Source organism: Lytechinus variegatus, chromosome 3, assembly GCF_018143015.1.
Source record: "Lytechinus variegatus isolate NC3 chromosome 3, Lvar_3.0, whole genome shotgun sequence".
NCBI lineage: Eukaryota > Metazoa > Echinodermata > Echinoidea > Temnopleuroida > Toxopneustidae > Lytechinus > Lytechinus variegatus.
In genome coordinates, this window is record NC_054742.1 from 37,433,168 (window position 1) to 37,455,826 (window position 22,659).

General features: G+C 34.7%; 1 protein-coding gene across 6 annotated transcripts; it reads right to left on the reverse strand.

The window, feature by feature from the left end:
* Window positions 1–446: 446 nt before the first annotated feature.
* On the reverse strand, window positions 447–18,306 carry LOC121410927 (protein SSUH2 homolog). 6 transcript variants are annotated; one of them, XM_041603318.1, is made up of 13 exons: window positions 17,902–18,306; window positions 14,587–14,809; window positions 10,257–10,364; window positions 9,508–9,656; window positions 9,148–9,277; window positions 6,759–6,819; window positions 5,984–6,108; window positions 4,195–4,257; window positions 3,699–3,820; window positions 3,044–3,136; window positions 2,267–2,369; window positions 1,895–1,999; window positions 447–1,155 (listed from the first exon to the last, which is right to left on the reverse strand). In XM_041603318.1, the coding sequence occupies exons 1-13, from the start codon at window positions 17,931–17,933 to the stop codon at window positions 1,009–1,011; spliced, it is 1,461 nt and encodes a 486-aa protein (XP_041459252.1). In that variant the 5' UTR covers window positions 17,934–18,306; the 3' UTR covers window positions 447–1,008. The 6 variants fall into 6 exon arrangements, with proteins under 6 accessions (XP_041459252.1, XP_041459255.1, XP_041459254.1 ...); XM_041603321.1 differs by lacking the exon at window positions 17,902–18,306 and adding an exon at window positions 15,760–15,890; XM_041603320.1 differs by lacking the exon at window positions 17,902–18,306 and adding an exon at window positions 15,729–15,889.
* Window positions 18,307–22,659: the final 4,353 nt, after the last annotated feature.

The window sequence follows — 22,659 nt, forward strand, 5'->3', positions numbered from 1 at the left end:
GTGGTATTTTTAGTAGTACTACAAAAAAATTATTTGAAATATGCCTCCACTACATTATGACTATTACTGAACAATGTTGAAATGAAGATGTTGAGAAATGGTCCTATATTCCTAAAATCCCAAAGCAGCTCCATGAACATAACATAACCTGATAATTGATTCATTCTATCCATGACATCCCTCTGTGAGGACATAAATCTGTTGGTCCTCTGGTACTCTCACAGAAAAGAATTTCATTCTTGTTGTTCTAATATCTGACATGCCAAAGAGATCATATTCATATAGTTGTCAGATTCAATGTCTTATAAACCACATTACCAACTGCAAAGCTCTATTGAAAACCATTAACTCCTCAAATCTATTCACAATAAGGGGTCAGATATTCATACCTGGAACTGCCACATTGTAACTCTTACCAAATTTCACAAAATGTTAATGTAACCAAGACAATATTCTGGTACGAGAGCCTATGACAGCCCACCCACTGTGCTACTACCCTCAAGAAAGAACAGACCCCTTTTAAGTCACTTCTTTCAATGCCATTATTAAGTAAAAAGTAATCACTCAATGACAGATAATGAATGTCACTGATCTAAACTAAGCCAGTACTCTTCACATATTACTGTTGATGTGAAAAATGAACAGGGCTATGTAACATTAAGAGATACAATTGATATTTACAAGAGATTTATACATTTTTGTACAATCTTTATCATGGGCATATAGTTGCCCTTGATTTTACAGTTTATTGTATCATTTAAGGCATAGGGCCAAGAATTTATATATTACAGCAAACTGAGGATTCAAATTCAAATGATGCCTAAACAACTGCAAACTTGGACCATATCTTGGAAAATACTACTGCAAATGTCTTAGTTATCAGTTCTCAAATATAAGACTAGCCTACGAAAAATGATTATTTATGAGGCCAGTTGGGAATTTTGACAATTTTATACTGGAAATTTAAATGTGTAGAGTTATCTGTCGACATGTGGAGCATCATCCCCTTTACAAAATGGTACAGCCGCAGCAGCACTGCTGTGGGTAATCAGGGGCATGGACTTTACGTTCAAATCCGTAGACGAAGAAAGAAAAGTTCTTGTCCTTCCACTGGCAAATGGACTCAGCAACAGGAATAATGCGAACCTGGTGACGCTGTGAAGGCAAAATAAGGGGGAAATAAAATAAGGGTCAGTATTTTTTCAAATTTATTTCATTCAAATTTCTTCGTATATTTTGGTGCTACTTTTTTGTAACAAAAGAGAGAAATAATGCAATGCATTATACCATAAATCCCCCCAAATTACCATAAATTTCTCAAATCTGGGGCCTGGAAAGCAGCAACATCCAAAATACATGTTTGTTCTAAATACTTTCTAAAAATGATGTATATTTTATACATTCAATGTTTTCTTGACAATTAATAATAATAATAGCTGGATTTATAAAGCGCTTTTTGCCAGAGGATACAAAGCGCTGCTATTATTACCCCGGCTTTAGCTTGAGCTACCATCACAGGCGCTCAGTGCATGCAAGGAATTAATCCTGCCGGGTACCCATTCACCTTACCTGGGTCGAGTGCAGCACAGTGTGGATAAATTTCTTGAATGAAATCACGCCATGGCTAGGATTCGAACCCACGACCCTCTGTTTGAAAGGCGAGAGTCAGAACCACTAGACCACAATGCGGCCACATCATCAATTTAGTAAGCTGCTCTTTGTTTCCAAAGGACATTGAGCAAATTTCCAAAAGAAAAAATTACGACATTGATGGATTTCCATATACTTGAGATTGATCGGATCAATCGTAACTCTTTGTAAAGGACGGGGCCCCTGGTATATTTGTATAATATATCATGTGACCCATGATTGATCAATCAGTGACTAGGATTACCTGTTGCAGGATGCGTTCAAGCTGGAATGCACCAGAATGTTGTCGAACGAGGTCTCTTGATGCTTGGTTGATAGCTTGGTCTGGAAAGTGATTGATAGGCCAGACCTAAAAAAACAAATTTGATATAATTAAATGAGTGAATAACAATTTCAATCAAGAAAGAAAGAAAGAAATCAAGAAATCGATCAAGAAAGAAATCAATCAAGAAATAAATAAAGAAAGAATAAATGAATGAATAAATTAAATGAATAAATACATAAAAAAACAAATAAATAAACAAATAAATGAATAAACAAATAAATCAAATCAATCAATCAATCAATCAATTGAAATCTTTTATTAAATTGAATGTTTGTTAAAATGATTTCTCACCCTTGCATTTTCCTCTTTGAATGCGACCTGGCCTGTTACATTACGAATGAGTTCATCTGGCAAGGCAGTGCGTTCAACTATGTTATCATTCAGATGGTTGGTCCTACAATAAAATATGCAGATAGAAACGGAATTAAACATACATTTCAAATTGTAGATAAAATAATTGAATAAAATTACATAATGGATTTTCCATTATGTAACAAAAATGAGTAACCAATACCAATAATATGGATGATTAACTGGAAAGTGTGTCTCAACTTATGCAGAACATGAAATTGGGACAAACACCACTTAAATTTGTCAGAAATTAATGATTGATTGTTAATGTCAATACTTTATCTCACATATTCTGATGTAATGAATGATGCTTACAATATATTGCATTCAGATGCACATATCAGAAGGTACAACACCCCCCCCCCCCCCGCCCCTCCCTCACAGAAAAAAATACTGTGTGTCTTCCACTTTGAAAGTGATAACCCGTTTATCGCTTGTCGGAATTTTGGATCAATAGGTTCCATTTTGGAGTGATAATCCCCTTTTCTTTTGCTTGTCAGGAAATAAATTAAAACCTTTTTAACCCTCCTCATACATGAAATCCTGGACCCCTATTTATAAACACTCCTATGATGAGAGATGAATCAGTAGATACACCAGCATCATACATACAGAGAGAAATTAACCAATTGACTTCTGAATTCAGTAATTCTCATTGGCTTTGTACAGAGATCATCCGGTTCCAGTAGTCAATGGATTAAATGAGTAATAACATACCAATTGACGGTGAGTTGGATGAAACATTTCAGGCTTCCACGTCCAGAGCAGGTGCAACATGTGATCTGTCCATGACCGTGGCATGTATAACACCTGGGGAGAAAGAAATGAGTTTTATCTAATAATCAATTGGATTCACTTCGATTGTTGACCTTAAAGATATAACTACTTGAAACATAAACCATCCCATACGATTTCATGAGGAAACAATTGATCCATAATCATAATTGCTTTACAGTTCTTCAAAAACAAACACGGGAAGACAACACACATATTTGGAATAGGTCTCTTGGCTGGATGTCACAAAATTTGATTGAATAAGCATTTTATCATTCACATTTATCTACCCCCACAAACATTATAATCTTATCATGACAACTGAGGGAAAAAATAAAATAATTGCAAAATAATGACTAATCCACATCTGTATTTATCCATTTTCATATCTTTATATGTTTAAATAAATACTCTATTAGGTAAAACCTTGCTTATGACATTCAGAGTTCATAATTCATGTTTGTTCAACATTCAGTGGTTAAGATAAATTTTGAGCATGTGGCACTTGTATATCAATCATTGCTGCCAATTTGAATGACAAACTTAGCCTGTACATTTAATGATCAGTTCTAGATGATGTTGCCAATTTGATACACACCTTCTTCTACCCCTCCCATGACAGAAGGTACATGATTCCCAGCGAGAGATGTGCCTCTTCTCATGGTGATCATAATGACTGACCTGACGACGTCCATGTCCATGGCACGTATGACACCGGGTCTGCAAGATATATTCATCAGATGGTCCAATCAAAATGTTCATAATTACAATAAAGGACATGTATATCATGACAATATTTCTGATTTTGGATTTTGAATTAACATAGAGAGGGTGAATTCATGTGCGCATAACAACTGCAGTTTGTTCGATATGGGAAAACTTAAATCTCAGAATACATAATTCCTACTAAATCACATTTTTTAAAAATTCAATGAACATTTGTTTAATGTAAATTATGGTTCCGAATACTTCTTTATGATATGTACATACAAACTAGCTTATATAACTGAATACTGACATTGTAGACAACAGCCTCTGATAAACCTTCATGACATTCATAATGCTTTACATTGACTTCTTTTTTTTAAACTCACCCTTCCACGTCCATAACAGATGTGACATCTGCGAAATCCAATAGCATGACAGTCATGACATGGCTGAGGGAAAAAGGACAAAGGTCACAAACTGATGTCATTGATTTCGAGAGAAACATTTAATATGACTTGATAATCATGTGGATATGTGAGTATGGTGGTTATTTACCTGTTTGCTATTTAAGCATGAATGATTGTTAGTAAGCAACCTGACAACAAACTGCTTTGGGTCCTCTCAGCAATGACAAGAAGTGTCGACTCAGAATCAAATCCGGATCACAGATTAAAACAAACAAAATTCTGAAGGATAATATAAATTTGTCAAAAGATTGGTCCAGGACAGCACCACAGATTGATATCTTTAACAACCACTCTTTCATGAATTACAAACAAATTTCTTCCAGTCTCATGAAATAAAAGAAAATATAAATACAAATTTTGTATCAATGTGCTACGCATGTGACTTCAAGTATCAATATTTTTCATCCTTAACAAAAGAGTGCCTTTAGTAAGGTTTTAATCTGGATTTTTCATTTCTATGTATTCGATATTTCATCACGTTTTCAAAGACATATTGAAAATCAACCTCGAAATAAAGAAAGTAAATAAAATGACAGCATGCTTTGCAGGGACCGCGCTCGGGCTGTGTGTTATCTTCGGACCGAGGTAAAAAAAACAGGTGTTTTGATACTTAAATATTATTGCTTGCTTGGGGCATGGATAGGTCCATGCTTGGGGCAGTGGGTTTGTCGTTCTTGGAGAAGAGAATTGATTGAGGGATATTGGGGTATAGTGTTCTCAAATGGAGGTTTTCGTCATGTTTTCACGATGTGTCAATGGGAAAGGGTGAAATAAAACTTACCCTGCGAAACATTTCTCATACATTTCCCTTGCACTTTTAGTCAATTGAAATAAAACGGATACATTCAAGCATTTTGTAACAATTTTGCCACCCAAATTGAAATTTCAACACTTGGTAAGCACAACCTTTACCCTTTTTGTGCCAGCTGGATCTGAGGACATATCTGAATATGAACAAAAGTTTATATTAGACATCTCCAGCATTTTGTTTTTACTAAGTTTTTATCATGTAAAGTGGGTTTACATTTCATTTTCATTTAATACTTGTTTCTCCACACTTTTCCCATGCTTGACAATGATTAACAAAATGAAAATCAAGGATAAGCCATTTCATGTAAATCACAGCTCAGTGTAAAGCAAATATCGTCACGATGGCCTCGGTGTGTGGGGGAAAGGGGTGGGGTGCAAGGCACTCTTCAAAGTGTTTTGGGCAAGGAAACAGGTTTAAAAAGGTAAAAGATATCTTCAAATAAATTTTACTAGCTAAATTCCACGTGTTCTTCACGATTAAGGTCTACTTTATTTGCAGAACTATTTCAAAGTTCTGCGCAAATCATTTTTCACTAACTTTTCAAAAGTAAGTGGTGCTCACTCAAGTGGAAATATTTTTCAACAGTTATATCGTCATTTGCTTAAATGGACCTGTACCAATGTTAAAATGTGAAAAAAATCTTTTAGATATTACAAATGTATAATTTTACAGGAATTTTTCTAAGTGTAAACTTTTTTTTTATATGCACTGTATATCAATTTAATCAAGATTTTGAAGATTGAGCACATTTTTCATTTCAATTGTGGAAAAGCTCTCTTGCATAGAAAACAGCTCACATAAGAAAAAATATAATGCAGAGATGATGTTAATAGAATTCGATATCATCCCTAATCCTTAAGATAATTTACAGTTAAGACAAGCATTTTCCTTGCTTACCTTTACAGATGCTGTATGCGGTACCTCGACCTTTGCAATGCTGTTTTGAAACATGCTGGGGACATTGACAGCAATGTTCCACGGAAGAGGGGCGGGCCCGTTGTGTGGGCCATCAATGGGCTGACCTAAATGGTGAAAATAAGATACTTACATTACTTTTAATAAATGATATGTGTTTTTATTGGCACTCAGTTGAATTAAAGGATAGCTTGTGTTGTTTGCAAGAGTAAAAACTACCATTGTTTGTTTTCAAGCTATTCCCATACTATTTAGGTACATCCCATTACCCTCCAATTACTTTTACATACAAATTATGAACAACCCCCTCCCCCCAATACAAAAGAGAGAAAGAAGTGTTAGGGCCAAATATATCTATGTCCCATATAATTTTCATGTATGCAGTGAGTGTGACTCACAACAAAAGACTTTTAAATTGTTATTTTGGTGATTCTCAAATTTTCCAGCATATACTCATTCTTAAAAAAAAAATCCTGACCACCATTGATAGAATATCTAGTTCTTCCATCTTTTTGAATTTCATTCCAAAACTTGTGTTGATACAATTGAGAAATGATGCAAGAAAATGTAGGCCCACTGAAAAGACTTTGTCAAAATAGGGTAGTGCTGTATCTTAATCTTCAAATCTATACAATTGAAGGTTACCTTATCTGCCAAAAAACTAGAAAGTTTGCTGAACCAAAGCACTTCCATCAAAAATATGAAAGATTTGTACCTCCTCATGTAAATATAAATAAATCCTGAAAACATTGCTCACCTGAGAATGGTTCATGAACCCACTTAGTTGTTCTCTTCTCAGTAAATGTCTCAAGCGTGTACTACAAACACAGAAATGAGAGTAAAGTTGTTCAATTAGTTACACAATCAGGCTATGATTGAGTATTCTTAAACTTGAAAAAATAAGACAAAATAATACTTAGCATCTCATTGTCCTGATTATAGAACAGTTTTTTTTTCTTTCTTCTTTTTAAAATTGAGACTGGTACAATTAAGTTATGTTATTACACATAACATAAGAAGGAAATAAATATTCATTAATTTTGTATCTAAATAAACCCTATGGCCTGTATTCTGAAGTCAGGCTTAACTTAGACCATGGTCTAACTCTGTGCTAAAATTATGGGAAGCCAAAAGTGTCAAAATTTTAAATAAGTTGTATGTTTACTGTGCTCTTTCCTGATTCATCGATGTTAAAGACAATTATCAATTCATACTTCCTAGACAATTAGGAATGATTTGAGAGCCAAATGAGCTGAAATATGATATCTCTACTTTTAGTGATTTATGTAACAATTGGCTATCCATATTTAAACCACAACTTTAAACTTGAGTTTAAGTTAAACCCAACTTCAGAATACATGCCTATATCATTTATATCATGTTCATCCACATAAAAATCTTCTGGCTTCTTGATGTCCTCAATTCTGATGCACCCAAATTAGCCTCATCCCTAATGTGATGTGACATCATGCCTTTAGAATATTCCAGTCACCTATTGTTCTACTAATGCAATAGCTACAGAGATATTTGAAATCTGTTTTTACAAAAGTTAAACGTTAGATAACTCAAAACTCAATGCACAATGGGGAATAACATCTATACGTACTCAGTGCAAATAACAATCTGCTAGCTCAGATTTGTGAGATATGTGTGTTTAACATTAGCTTTTTGATGTTTTTACTGAGTATTATTTTTTCTCTTACTAACTCTGACAAGATTGCCCATATTTGCAATGATTGTTAGTTTTTTGTGGTAGCTCATGTGATCCAGAGTTGGCTGCGTGCTGCATGCATGCATATTGTTTACCAAAGTTTGAAAAGTTGAAGATCAGACAATATCAAGGGGAGGGTGGGGTGGGGGGGGGGAGAACTTTGGACATGACAATCCACATCTTAATCCTTAATCACTCGAAAATTATATGTAGGTCAGCTCAGGGTTATTTATAATTTCTCTCACAGTTTGCTAGAGCTAGAAATATTCACCATATATTCCGCGGAGTTTGCGTGCAAAGCATGCTATCGCTAGCGATTCCACTCCGCTCAGGCTGGCACATGCCGCAGCAATCATGGATGAATAGAATATTAAATCATGAAAATGCGGTCAGCTGCAAAATAACAGACAGGAAAGCTTTATTAAAACTCGAGTTGATAGGCCTGTTATTATTAGCATTATTTTCAAAATAATGTAGGCAGTCACACATAATGAATAGTACACGTATTGGCAATTAAGTCATTACCATTCCACTAACCCGTCTATCCAAATATTCCTCTCACACACTATAGTGTGTAAACATTGCATTGAACCTTGCTTTCCTTTATTAATAGAGCTCTCCAGAAAAAGAACATTTGTGATGATATACAAAGAAGCCATCTATTGTGTTTCAGTATTTGATCTTAATTTAATGATTATGCACTGGTTCAGATTGGTTTTTTAGTGCCATCTTGAGGCTACTAATTCGCTATAAGGAAATGGTACTATTTTTCTTTACTTCCAGTCAATGAAATCTGTCTAATTTAGAGACATCGTCCTGTATTGTGAGGAAAATTTGCGAGGGTATGAATTTAATGAAATGATGATTAAAGATGAACCGTATGTTGCAATGATCATATTTTCCATGTATAAGGGCATTCTGATGCACAGAACCATAAATGATAATCACTATGCGTACATTACACTCACGCAGATGTACATTACATTACAGCAGCTGATGTGATGTTGATACCAAATGACACAGGAATGAAATATACATAAATGATAGAATGTAAACAAATGTGTGCCTCAGGTGGATGTACTAATATGAGTGAATTGAGTGCACAACATGAAGAAATTGGTAAGAATGATATAAGATTGATTAATTGATTGATTTTCAAAAATTCAATAATTTTTAATTAAAAAATTACAAATGAACCATATGAAATATGAAAAAAAAGAAAATTACCAAAACATATTGAAACAAAATTGAATTGTATTGCAGTTTTGTTGGAAATAATTGAACAAAGTGGACTGGATATATACCTATATGTATCAATATCAGATCTGTATTTTTATACCAGTAAAAGGCATTGGATTCTCACATTTGGACATAAACCTACCAGTAAAAATAAGGCAATGGAGCCTTAAAGAAACAAAAAGAAGAATTGGCTTACATGGAATGCTGCAGTGTGTTTAAGTTCATTTATATGAAGGTTCGTAGCTGCCTTTTTACCATAGCAACAATTCTCTGCCACGAATGAGACTAGTGCTTCCTTGGCTTCATCATCGGTCAATGTTGGGGTTCTGAAAGATACCATGTCAAACTAGTCATAAAATCACACTTTTACAATTTTATTAGAGGAATCTGAATATGTGCATTTAAAAAATAAAAACATGCTAGAAATCAGCTACAAATAGGAATTTTCAATATTTTCAATACATCATATGAATTTGAAGAAAAGGAAAGAAACTCAATAAAATAAATTGTAAAACTAACTGGCATTTAATGGTACAATTATTTGCAAGTAACTTACTGTTGGATACCGGCCCGTTGTGTTGGCTGGGTAGCCTCATCATAAGAAGGTGGTGGGGGAGGGGGAAGAGGGGCATCCATCTGGTTGTAACCAGCAACTTGATCCATCTTTTCTATGGGAGGGGCTGTTGCAGTAGGAGCTGCACTAGACTAAAAAAAGGGGGGCAGTGACATAAGAGTTATTAGCATCAATGCAAAGAATAATTAAAAAATTAAAACAACATCGTTACAAATAAAGTAAAAGTTTAGTGAGAACACGATGATTGTCTAAATGGTCTGATTGGAACAGTCTCCATCAAATTTCTGATTTTAATATACATGTAGTTAGCCTTTATTAGTGGATACTACTTCTAATGATACATGTATTCTGATTCATGCACAGCTAATGATCACACTGGAACAATGTCTTAAAATGATTTACAGATCATTACCCCATTCTGGATTGCCTGCATAAGGTATATGCACAATCTCCAATCCATAGGGAGTATTTCTAGCCGATTAACTGATTAAGCTGAATAACTTAAATGGATACAAGCTTCTTTACCGTCTAAGGCTTACACATAATGTAATTCATATACATCCTTCAAATGCAAGACTTTTATAGAATACTTCAAAGACACACAAACTGGGACAAAATATAAAAAATACCTACAAATTCACTCAAATGATTTGGGCAAAGTATCTTTAATAACTGTAATTAAAGTAGATAAGGTTATCTGTTTTGTGGCACTACTACAATTAATAACTTACAGGATTATCAGGATTAACTTCCACATCATCATCTGGTATTTCTCCCTTGAAAGTAGGTGTGTCAGTCTCCTGTACTCCAGCTCCAGCAGGGGCACCTTGATACGATCCCTGAAACATTAAAGGAAATAAACGGAATAGACCGAGGTATTAATGACTCCTAATATCTCTGAATTATTAGAGGAAAGAAAACAGAACAGAAAGTGGTATTTGTAAGTCTCAGGTGCTTTCAAAGGAGCAGTTTAATAGGCCGAGGTAAATACAAAGAAATAGAAAATACTTGGTATTAATGAGTCTCATTAACTCGCAATGGGCAACTCATTAAACAGAGGTACAGCAAAGAAATAAGATATACAGTGCATATTAAAAAAAAGGACAGTTTTGAAAAGTCTATAAAGAAATTTGTTTTAAACTATTATGTCTATATTCTGATTTGAATAGATGCTCTAAGATCTTATCTTTGAAATGCCATTTAAAAGAATAAATTTTGTTCATGCTTGAGCGAACACGGGACGTTTTTATTGGGAGTACAAAAAGAGGCTTGCGCCAAAATGGCAGAAATGGGAAGTTCGATGATTAGAGTTTTGGCTACTCAGCAAACTTTCTCTTGATCTTTTCATTATCTTTGCCATAATTTTCGAATTATGCTGTCAAATTTCATTTACAAATTTATTTATTTACCTGAATTATATTGTTTTTCATTTAAACTTATTTTACCTTTGAATTTTCCTTCATAAGTAAGAAAAGAAGAGACTTTTTGTCAACCCAAGTAAGAAGATTTGCATTATTAATTGGAAGAATTTGTAATTATTCAAATCCTTTTATTATGTGAAACAAATTGTTATTTTACCTTTAATAATTATTATGTGAAACAAATTATGTTATGGTACCTATAAAAGGCATGAATCCTATTTTCAAGGGGTTATTGAATCCTTCATCAAGGTTAATTATGTGCTTGAGAGGACAAACAGGAAAGGATTCATGTCTTTCAATGGCAACCTTGGGTGAATTGAGTCAATTTTGAAGGAGCAAGATATTGCAGATCGGGTAAAACGTATTAAAAAGTTGTGAAGCTAGGAAGCAAAAATTTCCACTTTTTTATTGTGATTTTGACATAATATTCAGAAAATGATATTAAATTTCACTTTCTATGTTTTCTGTTATTTTCCTTTCCATTTTTTTCCTTGGTCATAATTTTTTATGGGGGGGGGGGAGAGCACCCCGAGCCCCAACCCCTCAGTATGCCACTGTTAAAAGGCACCATAACCTTTGTAGCACACAATGAAATGATTTGAAAAAAAACACACTCGATCTCCTATACTTTGGTTTAAAAAAAAATGTTCTTGCCTAAAGAGAACATATTAAAAGGAAGAACAGAGCTATTCAAGCAAAAAAGTAGATTTTGAAATGAATTTTGACCGCATAATTAAAAAATTATGGCAAAGATATTGAAAAAGTTAAGAGGAAGTCTGCTGATTAGCAAGAAGTGTGACCATCATATTTATCATTTTATGCCACTTGGCGCAAGCCTCCTTTTTTACCCAAGACAGAAACATTCCGTGTTCGCTCAAGCATGAACGAAACTAAATTATTTTAATGGCATTTGAAAGATAAGACTCCAGATCATGTATTGACACCAAAATATAGAGATCATAATTTCAAACAAATATTTTATAGACTTTTCACATCTGTCCCGTTTTATTACGCACTGTATTATAGTCTCAACTTCAGCAGGAGCACCCAAATATGTGAGCACCAGCAGAAGCACCTAAATGAGCTCATTGAAAATGAATTAAACCAGAAAAATGTGGTTCGATCACTACTGAGCACCAGAACGAATCCTTTGATTAGATCCTGGAGCTCCAGTCAGAGCACTACAATTAGATGATATGAAAGGAAATAAACAGAAAATAAGTCGTATTAATATGAGTCTGCTAATCAGCATCTCCAAGGAGCATCTCAATACAATCACTGAGGGAAGAACGAAACAAAAATAGATCATATAAATAAAAACATTTGGGAAGGTGTTTAATCAACATTTGCCATCTGACATGCATGAAATTATCCTCTGGTATCATCAGGAGTCACCTTAAATTTCTCTTTCATCTAATGTCTTTCACAAGATCAGTATTTTTTTTTTCGTCCATGACATAATGTGAAACCTCTATTACATGCCCTCACATGTAATAGAGGTTTCACAACATTATATCATGGACAAAATTAGTTGTCATACTATTACAATGAGCAAACAAGAGATGTTTTGGGCTATATTTTCATTCTGCAGAGGGGAGAATTGTCTTTGGGTAAAATCATAGATCTTCTTCACATTTATTGGCTCCAAAGCATTAGTGATCATTACATTCAAATGCTCAGAATAACTTCTTATTGCTTGTCCAATTTTACTCAAACTTTCGTTTATCTTTATATTTGCTCGGATTTTTCTCCTTTTATGTACACAAGCTTACTTGCTTTATTGAAAGTTTCATTCTCCTATAAGAACAAATAATTATGCACACAGAATGAATGATACACTTAATTCAGATCCTAAGGTTAGAAACTAGAGCATGAATACCAGCTCTCCCATTTCCCTATCGCATAGTATGTATTTTTCAGCTCACAAGTTTAACATGGTGGTTATATATAGTCACAAGCTCAAATTTACACTGATAATCTATGTCAATATCCCCAAAATAGGTATTTTGTAATTTGTGGTCTCTGAAGAATGGCTCTCAGAAACTAAGGAATACCAAGAAAAGACAAAACTTTTCCAGCAAGATCATCTTTGTACATTATGGATAGCTGAATGTTTATTGAGAAATTAATAAGACTATTGAGAGATCAGTAAAAGATATCTCTGAAAATCTGACAAAAAACCAATGAAAGAACTATCCAAGACCCTCTAAGATAGTCTTGAAAGTTGAACCAATTCTTGTTTTGTTGTCTTGCTAAACTTGTACTCATCCTACAGTGATCTTTAATATTATTTCACTGGTCTTTAAACTGGTCTTTCAATGATCTCTCAGCTCCTGCAGCAACCTTTGAATGATCTTCATATGATGAGAGACTGTCCAAAGATCATGGGAAGACTAACAAGACCTTCAAAGGCTCATTGAGAGACCGATGATACACTGTTGAAAGATCACTGGAAGACCATTTTTCCAAAGGACCAAGACTACTGAGAGATTAGTCTGGAATACTGGAATATTTTGAAGATCATTGAAAGTTCTGAAACAATACATGTATTTCAATTTTCAAGGTCCAAAAAGTTTCATGGTCCTTCAGGATCTTTCAGTAGTCTTGCTCTCATTGGAATGGGGGTTTATAACTATCAACTTTGAGCACTGACATCTTGGTTCCATTTGACTTTTCATTTGTTTCTTAAAATTTCCTTTTTGATAGGAACTTTAGGAAGTTCAACATGCACATGTATATAGATTCTTGCAAAGACACCATCTCAAATAGAAAGAAATAACAAGTACCTCTTGGAATCAAAGGTCAATCAAAAATCAAATAAAGTTGTATACTTTCTGCTCATATTGTTTCTTTTATCATTCCAAGTCAATTTGAATGATCCCCCTAGTAAAAGATAGATGTGAGTAAATAGAGATTGAATCTGTGTACAAATGAGATTAAGATCTGGGAAGATGCATGTGATTCAATTACCATAATTGCGTTAGGAAGTTTTATACTTGCATCTTGACTTTTATACATATGGTGAATGACGTCAATCAAGACACTTTACATGCACCACATTCTCCCCTCATCCATTATCAAAATCAAGATCGTAAAAACTGTGATTGTCATATTGTCACATGTCTACTTATGTCTACCTGTTATGCATACAGGATGTCATTGCCAGCTGACTTCCTGTAGCTGAATAATTCTAGTGTAATATAGAAGGACTACATTGACACAGATCTATATACTGACACATGGTTCTTATCCAAAAGATCTTAAACACCATATCAATAGTGACCTTTGTCCTTCCACCAAAAAAAAAGCTACAGATAAACACGCTTCAAGTAGTATTTTACTCAAATCAGGTTAGTCAGCCTTTGAATCTTTAAGATAATCTATGTTTAAAAGAGCTTTGTTTTGTGTTTGTTTAAGCAAAACAATGTAAGACCATGTGCATGTACGATGTCATGTTAATTTCACATTTAATAGCCTCCAAAGAAATAGCAAGACACACACACACAAAAAAAAGTTATACTACACACATAATGGCCAAATTCACAAAGATGGTTTTGAATATAGGTTTCAACAGGCCCCAAATTAAAATAATGTGAGGCCCCACAATAAAATAATGTGAAATGAATAGAGTTGAATTTACCTGAGGAGGGGGGTAACCACTGGCACCCTGCTGTGGAGGGGGGTAACCACCAGCACCCTGCTGTGGAGGGGGGTAACCCTGTGCAGGTGGGTATCCAGGTTGCTGTTGGGGTTGTTGGTATCCAGGCTGCTGAGGGGGAGGGTAACCTTGTTGGGGAGGGGGGTAACCCCCTTGCTGCTGTGGAGGATATCCCTGTGCTTGTGTGTACATTGTGTTGTTACCACTGCAATGAATTGACAACAACAAAGTCTTCCTTCTCTACCAGTACAAAGCACATAACAATTAAAAAAATGATTTGACCTTGCAATTTAATTGGCTTATCACTATGGATCCCACTCGAACTTCTAGTAGTTGGATCCTTGTTATTTAATATTTTCATAAAATTACAACCAAACAAACATCTTTTGTTTCAATTTACAATTTAAAAAAGGAGGCCGGCCTACATCAATAATGTGCTGATTTTACGAACCAGATGTCTGGACATGTCTGTTTGATGGAATGTGAGGCAAAATTTTCAATTCTTGTTCTTGGTCTTATTTTCTTTTGACTTTTGAGCATATATTTTCACATTATTTCTTATATAACAGTCAAGTTCTTAATATACAGCTTTGATCAATCAAGAAATGAAGGCGATGTATTTTTTGCAATTTTTAAATAAGTTTTACATAATCAGCATTCTACTATAAAACACCATACTACTAAAAAAAAACATGCCACATAAACTCTTCATCATGATTTCAATTGGCCAGATGAGTTTGCAACCCTCAAAATCAGTTCAGTCAGCTCTTTCTTTGGAATCACTTGTTCATGCCCTCATGGAAGCTTTTCAACAGCACAGTACTATTTGTACAATTTCATCCAAATTCACAACATACACATAATATGAAATTGTACATTGTACCATATAGGCATGCATACATCATACATGTACACAATTTCATCCAAATCCACATACAATACCTGCAGCCCTACTCCATACCATGATCCTGTATCCTAGCATGGGCATGCATGCAATGAATTCATATCATAATTTCATTCACCTTGAGAATAATAAGAATATATCAAACAGCAGTATAATCTACATCCATACATACACCATATCATCTGGCAGAAAGACAGTTTCACTTTCAGATTAAACTTACATTGGTCTCACACAAATTCCTTGTCATTCACCTGAACTTTACAAAACAGGATTGGCCTTGGTTGGGTGGACTCGTTTAGAAAGGGACCCCTTGTGAAGTGCTGTGCAAATTGTGTGTGCACCAAACTGGAAGTGGAATGGTGGCTAAGGGTATGGTTGTGATGATGCCAGCATAATGTATTGTCATGGTTATCTATAGTCTGCAAACACAGACCCTCAGCAGCCCAAGTTGGGCCAAGATCTGGTTTGGATGGCAGGGGGAGGTGGGAATGCATTTAATTTTTATAAACAAATACAGGATTTATCCAAATTCTCCCATTGGTAAATATAGGCCTAACCATACACATTATCCTCATTATCAGCATCTGTATTGTACCCCCAAAAAAATTTTCTTTAAAATTTTCATTCACGATTTTCCTGTCCATTTTCTTTCACTCTGATCTGATCACACTCCTATTTTTTTCTTCCACTCTTTTCTTATGTCTTTTCCCCAAATTTATGTTCATTTTTATATAAAAAAAGATGGGGGTGGGGGGAGATATATTTACATGTACTGGTACCAGGAAATACTAGCATTTCCTGGCCAAAAAAGGCAGTATAAGTAAGCTCTTAAAGGGATATGTAATCAACTTGGTAATATTAAAAATCAAACAAAATATTCCAATGGATGGGAAGTATTTTCTTCCTACTAGATCCTATATGATCAAGGACAATTTGATTAATCTACTGGTAAAAGAAATTGGAGCAATCAACTGTCTAAAAATCAAGGTTCACCAAACACAGAGCTTGATACTCCTTTCATAAACCCAATTATGCGGCTAATAGCAGCATAATTTGGTCGTAAAATCGGAGGAGGACCAGAGTAATCCGCATTATTTTGATGCTGCTATTATCCACATAATAGCAGCATTGGGACCAGATTTTGACTTTATAAACGCATTTCCAAATAATGCAGATAATTGCCATGGTGCGGTCACAAGGTCACCCTTTTCCAACACCACTGCATCGGAGGGGGCGTGTCCAGTTGTCATGACGATTATCCGCCGTTTTCAGGACGGGCGCTTGTAAAAATAGTGCGGATTATTTTCGGAGTTTGTGAACGCAATTTTATTGAATTATCCGCACTACTCTTAGGCGGCTAATTGGAGGATGGGTTTATGAAAAGGGTATGAGAGCACAAAGTGCAGGACTCCAGTGGTATGTGAGTTGTGACACATGGAAACCAACCCTTCTGCTCCTATATCTTGCTTAAATTGTCAAATTTTTTAATTCACCACTTTGACATTCAAAGATTAAGCTGAGCTGTTAATTACAGACCAAAAATAAAAATAATCTAATATCTATTCTCTTTGTGGGGTTTAAAGAAAAATATACTACCTAGTGGAATTGAATTAATAACAAATGCAAACTGATCAACTGAAACACAAGCCTCAAAAATTATTAGTATAATTGCTTCTTAATTTTTTTTTTAAAACTCTTGATATTATTTTACTTTATCTGCAAAGTGCCCTTTGTGTAAGTTAATAATTTGGAATAGACAATTGTGCTGACCTTATTATTCATGATGCTTTACCAACATTCAATTGATTGATCATTAAAAATTCAAACTACATAGACCTGCAATGGATCAGTCAAGAATTCATGGCCAATGCACACAAGGCCTCTACTAGTGATGCAGACTGATGCTAATCTTTGGAGCCCAGATACAATAAGTTCTGCTTCAATACAATAAGTAATTTGTAGTACTATTATTCTTGTTCAAATGACATGAAATTATTATTATTTTTATATTTCAATGGTTAATGCTCACTTTTCATTTCATGAAGCGAGAATGATAAATCATTTAAACGTGTATGAGAAAACATATGAAAAAAAAACCACAAAATCAAAAATCAATTTCTGATCAGAATCCGAAATATAAATTTAACATCATTGAAATTTTGGTTCAACATCTGATACTATTAATGGTGCTAATGGTTGTTGGAATTACTTGATTAAAATCATACTATAAGGGTATGTGCATAGATTCTACAGATAAAAAATGACCCTTTCACACATGAAATTTAATTGGTTTCAGTTTTCAAGTTCAGTCTGCTTCAGGAAACCTCGTAATTTGTTAGACCAAAGTTTTGTGTAGATCTCTCCATCAAACTCCATGACCATAGTATACCTACCCTTGTAACATTGGCTGTCTTTCGTCTGGCATCCCGATCTAGTAAAGATTATAGTTACACACTCTAAATTATTTTTGTTCTTCCACCAAGCGTCCTGTGGAGTGATTGTGTCATTCGCGAGTATGAGAAAATGGCATCACGCTCCAGATGAGTTCTGAGTATGGGAGCATGCCCGCGTGGATTGTTGTCCAAGACCGGCGGTCCAAGATTAAGAAAGTTCTCTTTATCTTTACACGTGGATCAGAAATACCGGCTTTATAACTCCTGATTTTGTTGGTCAAAAAGTGTGATGTATTGATGACGTAAACGGTGATTTGTGACGTGAAATGAAATCCGGGTTGCCAACTGCAAAGATTGTGAATAAAAAGTTCGCGTTGTGTTGCAAACTCTGTCGCAAACATATGACTTTGTGTCACCTGACTACATAAAGTAGTATTGCGATGCCACGCCCCCTTTCTATCAAGCAGCCTCAGCTCGGCATATAAACATTGCAAATGATACATAGGGGAAGGCGGGGTAAGTTGAGCATAGGGGCAAGTTGAGCCACCAGCCCCAGGCCAATAATGAATGAGTCAGACATTGTGGTGGTGCCATGTATTGATGACCCATAGCATAACCCCTAACCCCACCACATTGTTTTCCATTTTGAAACAAAAAGTAGTTTTTTAGAGGGAAAAGTATGAATTTCAGCCAAAAAAGTAAAAAAAGAGTGTGAAATAGATAAGTGCTTTATACACACACACGTCTTTGAATATAGTAAAGATATTGTTAGTCCAGGTATGGATCTTCATTCTTATTATAGTCTTTTATATGATGGATGCATAATAAATGTGTGGATACAAAATTATCTCACTAAGTTCGGACTGGGGTAAGTTGAGCCAAACAGCATGGGGCAAGTTGAGCCATGGTATTTCTTATGGTAATGTATCTTAAAAAACAAACAAACCATAAAAATCGATTGAAATGCAGGCTGAAAGGAGCAAATTTACATGACTGTTCTTTTCCTTTTAAAGGATGTTAGTATTTATAGAGAATTAGCAAGTGAAAAGACTTTAAACAGAAAATTGACATGCTGGTTCTCACCTCATACATTTTGTACACAGTTTTTGTGGCTCAACTTACCCCAGAAGGTGGCTCAAACTTACCCCATATATGGGGCAAGTTGAGCCATTTGACATCGCTTTTTTCAAAGGTCACGATGACAGGGGCGTCGATCCATTTTTCAGATGGGGGGGGGGGGCAAAATCATGAATCGATTTTCCAAAGGCGCTCGATCACACAAACACACACATATGCCTATATATATGTGTACATATATATATGTATACACACACACGCACACACACAAACACACATATATATATATATATATCCATATCTCACCAGCAGATTAATGCGAACGCGAAGCGCGAGCTGAAAATTTTGATATTTCGATCTGAAAAAAAATTGAGTTTAATGGACGTTTTTAATAAAGAACAAGATATATATCCAACAAAAGATTATTGCAAATCGAAGTGGAAGTTCTTTTAAAGTTTAGAACTGAAAACGGGACCATATTCACCTATTTAATCATGGAAAGTATGGGTTTTTTGTTACAAAAATGATGCGAGCGCGAAGCGCGAGCTGAAATTTTCTGATATTCCAATCTGAAAAGTGGACATTTTGAGCACGATTTTAGACGAAGAACGAGTTGTGTATCTCAATCTCGCTTGCTGATTTCTGTGTAACATTACAATCTTATTTTATTTTTAGCACATGCGGAATTATTGGGGGGCAAAATGATATGTTTGCTCCCCCAATATTTTCATTGTTAATTGGGGCGATCGCCCCCCCCCCCATAATCGACGCCTCTGCACGATGACTTTCAGTGTGGGGTTAGAAAGTTATATGTAGGTGAAAAACATTTCCCAAGAATCAAATTTAAAGGCAAGGTACTTATTTCTACAATAGTACTAGTCATATCAATTCTAACATGCAAAATGCAAAAAGTGTCACAACTTACCCCGCCTTCCCCTACTGAGTGATAATGATATCAGTCGTGATAAAGGGCAACAAGCACATAAACTGTATGGAAACTGCCAGGAATGAGAAATAAATCAAAGTGACATGACGGGAAGTCAGGAACGGTTTTCACAAGTTTGGAAAGTATGCGAGAAAGCTGTGGAAAAAAAGTCAATTGCCATCAAACTGAGGCCCCTATTATGAAAAATACATCATTAGAAGAACTCACATTTCCCTTATACGGCGAGACGAAAACAGTCGTTTTAAAAATGAAATGTTAAAAGTTTTAACATTTCATTTTTGTACAAGATACGTATAGCAGGACATGAAGGTTGTTTGAATAAAAATGAAAAAAAAAACGGCCTGTGCATGTTTTCGACTCGGTGCCGTCATGTGACTGACGTATTAAAGGTCAAGTCCACTCCAGAAAAAAGTTAATTCATCAAACAAGCATAGACCCTAGCATTGAAAATATCATCAAAGTCTGATGTAAATAAGAAAGTTATGAGATTTTAAATTTAGATCACCCCCCGCCCCCCCAAAAAAAGTTATTACGCTTATTAGTATAACAGGCAAATTATACTCGATAATGCCACTCACTCCCTATTTCTTTTGCCTTTTTTGTTTGAATTATACAATATTTCTTTTTTTTACAGATTTGACAATAAGGACCCTCTTGTTTGAACCACAAATTAACTAAAGTTAGCGCTAATCCAAAGGCGACATGGCGGGTTATAAATGAGATTATTGGAAAAAAAAACAACTGAATTACCTAAAGATGGACTAACTTTAAACGGTGATAAAATCGCAGATAATTCCACTTATGCTTCACAATTCAACTTTTTTTTTAGTAACATCGGCCCCCAACTAGCAAATAAGATAAGTAGTTGCAACGATGCACATTTTACTGATTTTATTTCAACGCCATTCGAAAATTCTCTTTTTCTCAATCCTACCAACCCAATTGAACTCATATTACGAAATCCTTAAACTCTAAGTCACAACATGATAGGATAAGTACATCTATTAAAGAAATTATTCATGCTATTGTTGATCCTTTAACTTATATTTTTAATCATTCTATATCATTAAGTGTTTGTCCGAATTTACTCAAAATTGCAAAAGTTACCCCGATCTACAAAAAAGATGATCCTCATGAAATAAGTAATTACCGCCCAATTTCTATACTTTGTAGTATATCCAAAATCTTAGAAAAAATAATATACACACGATTATACAATTTTTTAAACTTGCATAATTTATTGAATCAAAATAAATATGGTTTCAGGAAAAATCACTCTACAGATTTAGCGCTATAATAGTAAATATTTACGACAAAATTACTAAAGCGATGGCTGATAAAGAACATGTTATTGGAATATTTTTGGACCTATAAGCAAAGCTTTCGATACACTTAATCACAAAAATTACTTCACAAACTACATTTATACGGAAGTACGTGGAAATGCACACAGATGGTTAGAAATTAAAATTATTTATCAAACAGACAACAATATGTTACATTTGATGGAAAAGATTCAACCTTTAAAACTATCGAATGCTGTGTGCCTCAGGGGTCAATTTTGGGGCCGCTCCTCTTCCTATTATATGTCAATGATATAATGATATATCAAATACTTCGGCCTTATTATCGTTTATCCTCTTTGCAGATGATACTAATATCTTTTATGCTCACACAGAAATAGAAACTGTAATATCTACTTGGTTCTACTTGGTTCTACTTGGTTCAAATGCAACAAATTGTCCTTAAACAAAACACATTTTATGCACTGTAAGCATTGCAATACACATGCAGTTAACAATGCAATAACGATAAATATTGATAACGTATCTCTACAGCAAAAACAACATTCAAAGTTTTTAGGGGTAACTATTGATGAAAATTTATCCTGGAATAATCATTTAAGCCAAGTCACAACTTCCGTGTCCAAAGGTGTTGGGATAATTTCCAAATTAAAATACATATTACCCGGAAAAAACCCTCTCTTTGTACTTTATAATGTTTTGGTGCTTCCTCACATATCATAATTGCAATATAGTTTGGGGGTAATTGTGGTAAAACGAAACTTAATCCGATTTACTTATTACAAAAAAAAAGAGCAGTCCGTATTTGCACAGGATCACAATATCTTGGTAGATCCAATCCTTTATTTTTTTCATTAAAAACATTAAAAATTTCAGATACAAATACATTTCATGCAGCAATATTCATGTTCAAATACAAAAAAGGGATTACTTCCTCCTTCCTATCAAAATATGTTCACCCTGAACAACACCATCCACTCTTATCCAACACGAAACTCCAAAAACTTTCATTTAACAAATCCAAAACTAATAATAACACACAAATCAATCAGACATTACGGCGCGGATTTGTGGAATAATTTATCACATGACATTAAGTTATGCACATCACTTTATTCATTCAAAGCTGTTCTGAAAAAAAAATACACTGTTAAGCTATAATTTCCGAAAAACTTTCTGTGTACCCAAACAACTGATAATCCCATCCCCCTTGCACATGCACACTCGCACACTTGCACCTGCACTTTTATCAACGTTATTAATCTTCTCTCATTCAAATTTCCCTTCCCTATCCACTTTTGATATATTCCTATTATTTTGTGCAATAAAAGATAAGTCTCTATTATTGCACTATAGTCTGGTTTTCTATACCCTTTCCTTTCGAGGCCTTCATCACTTTCAAGCTCCAAGCTTAAGATGGAGGTCTCCCAC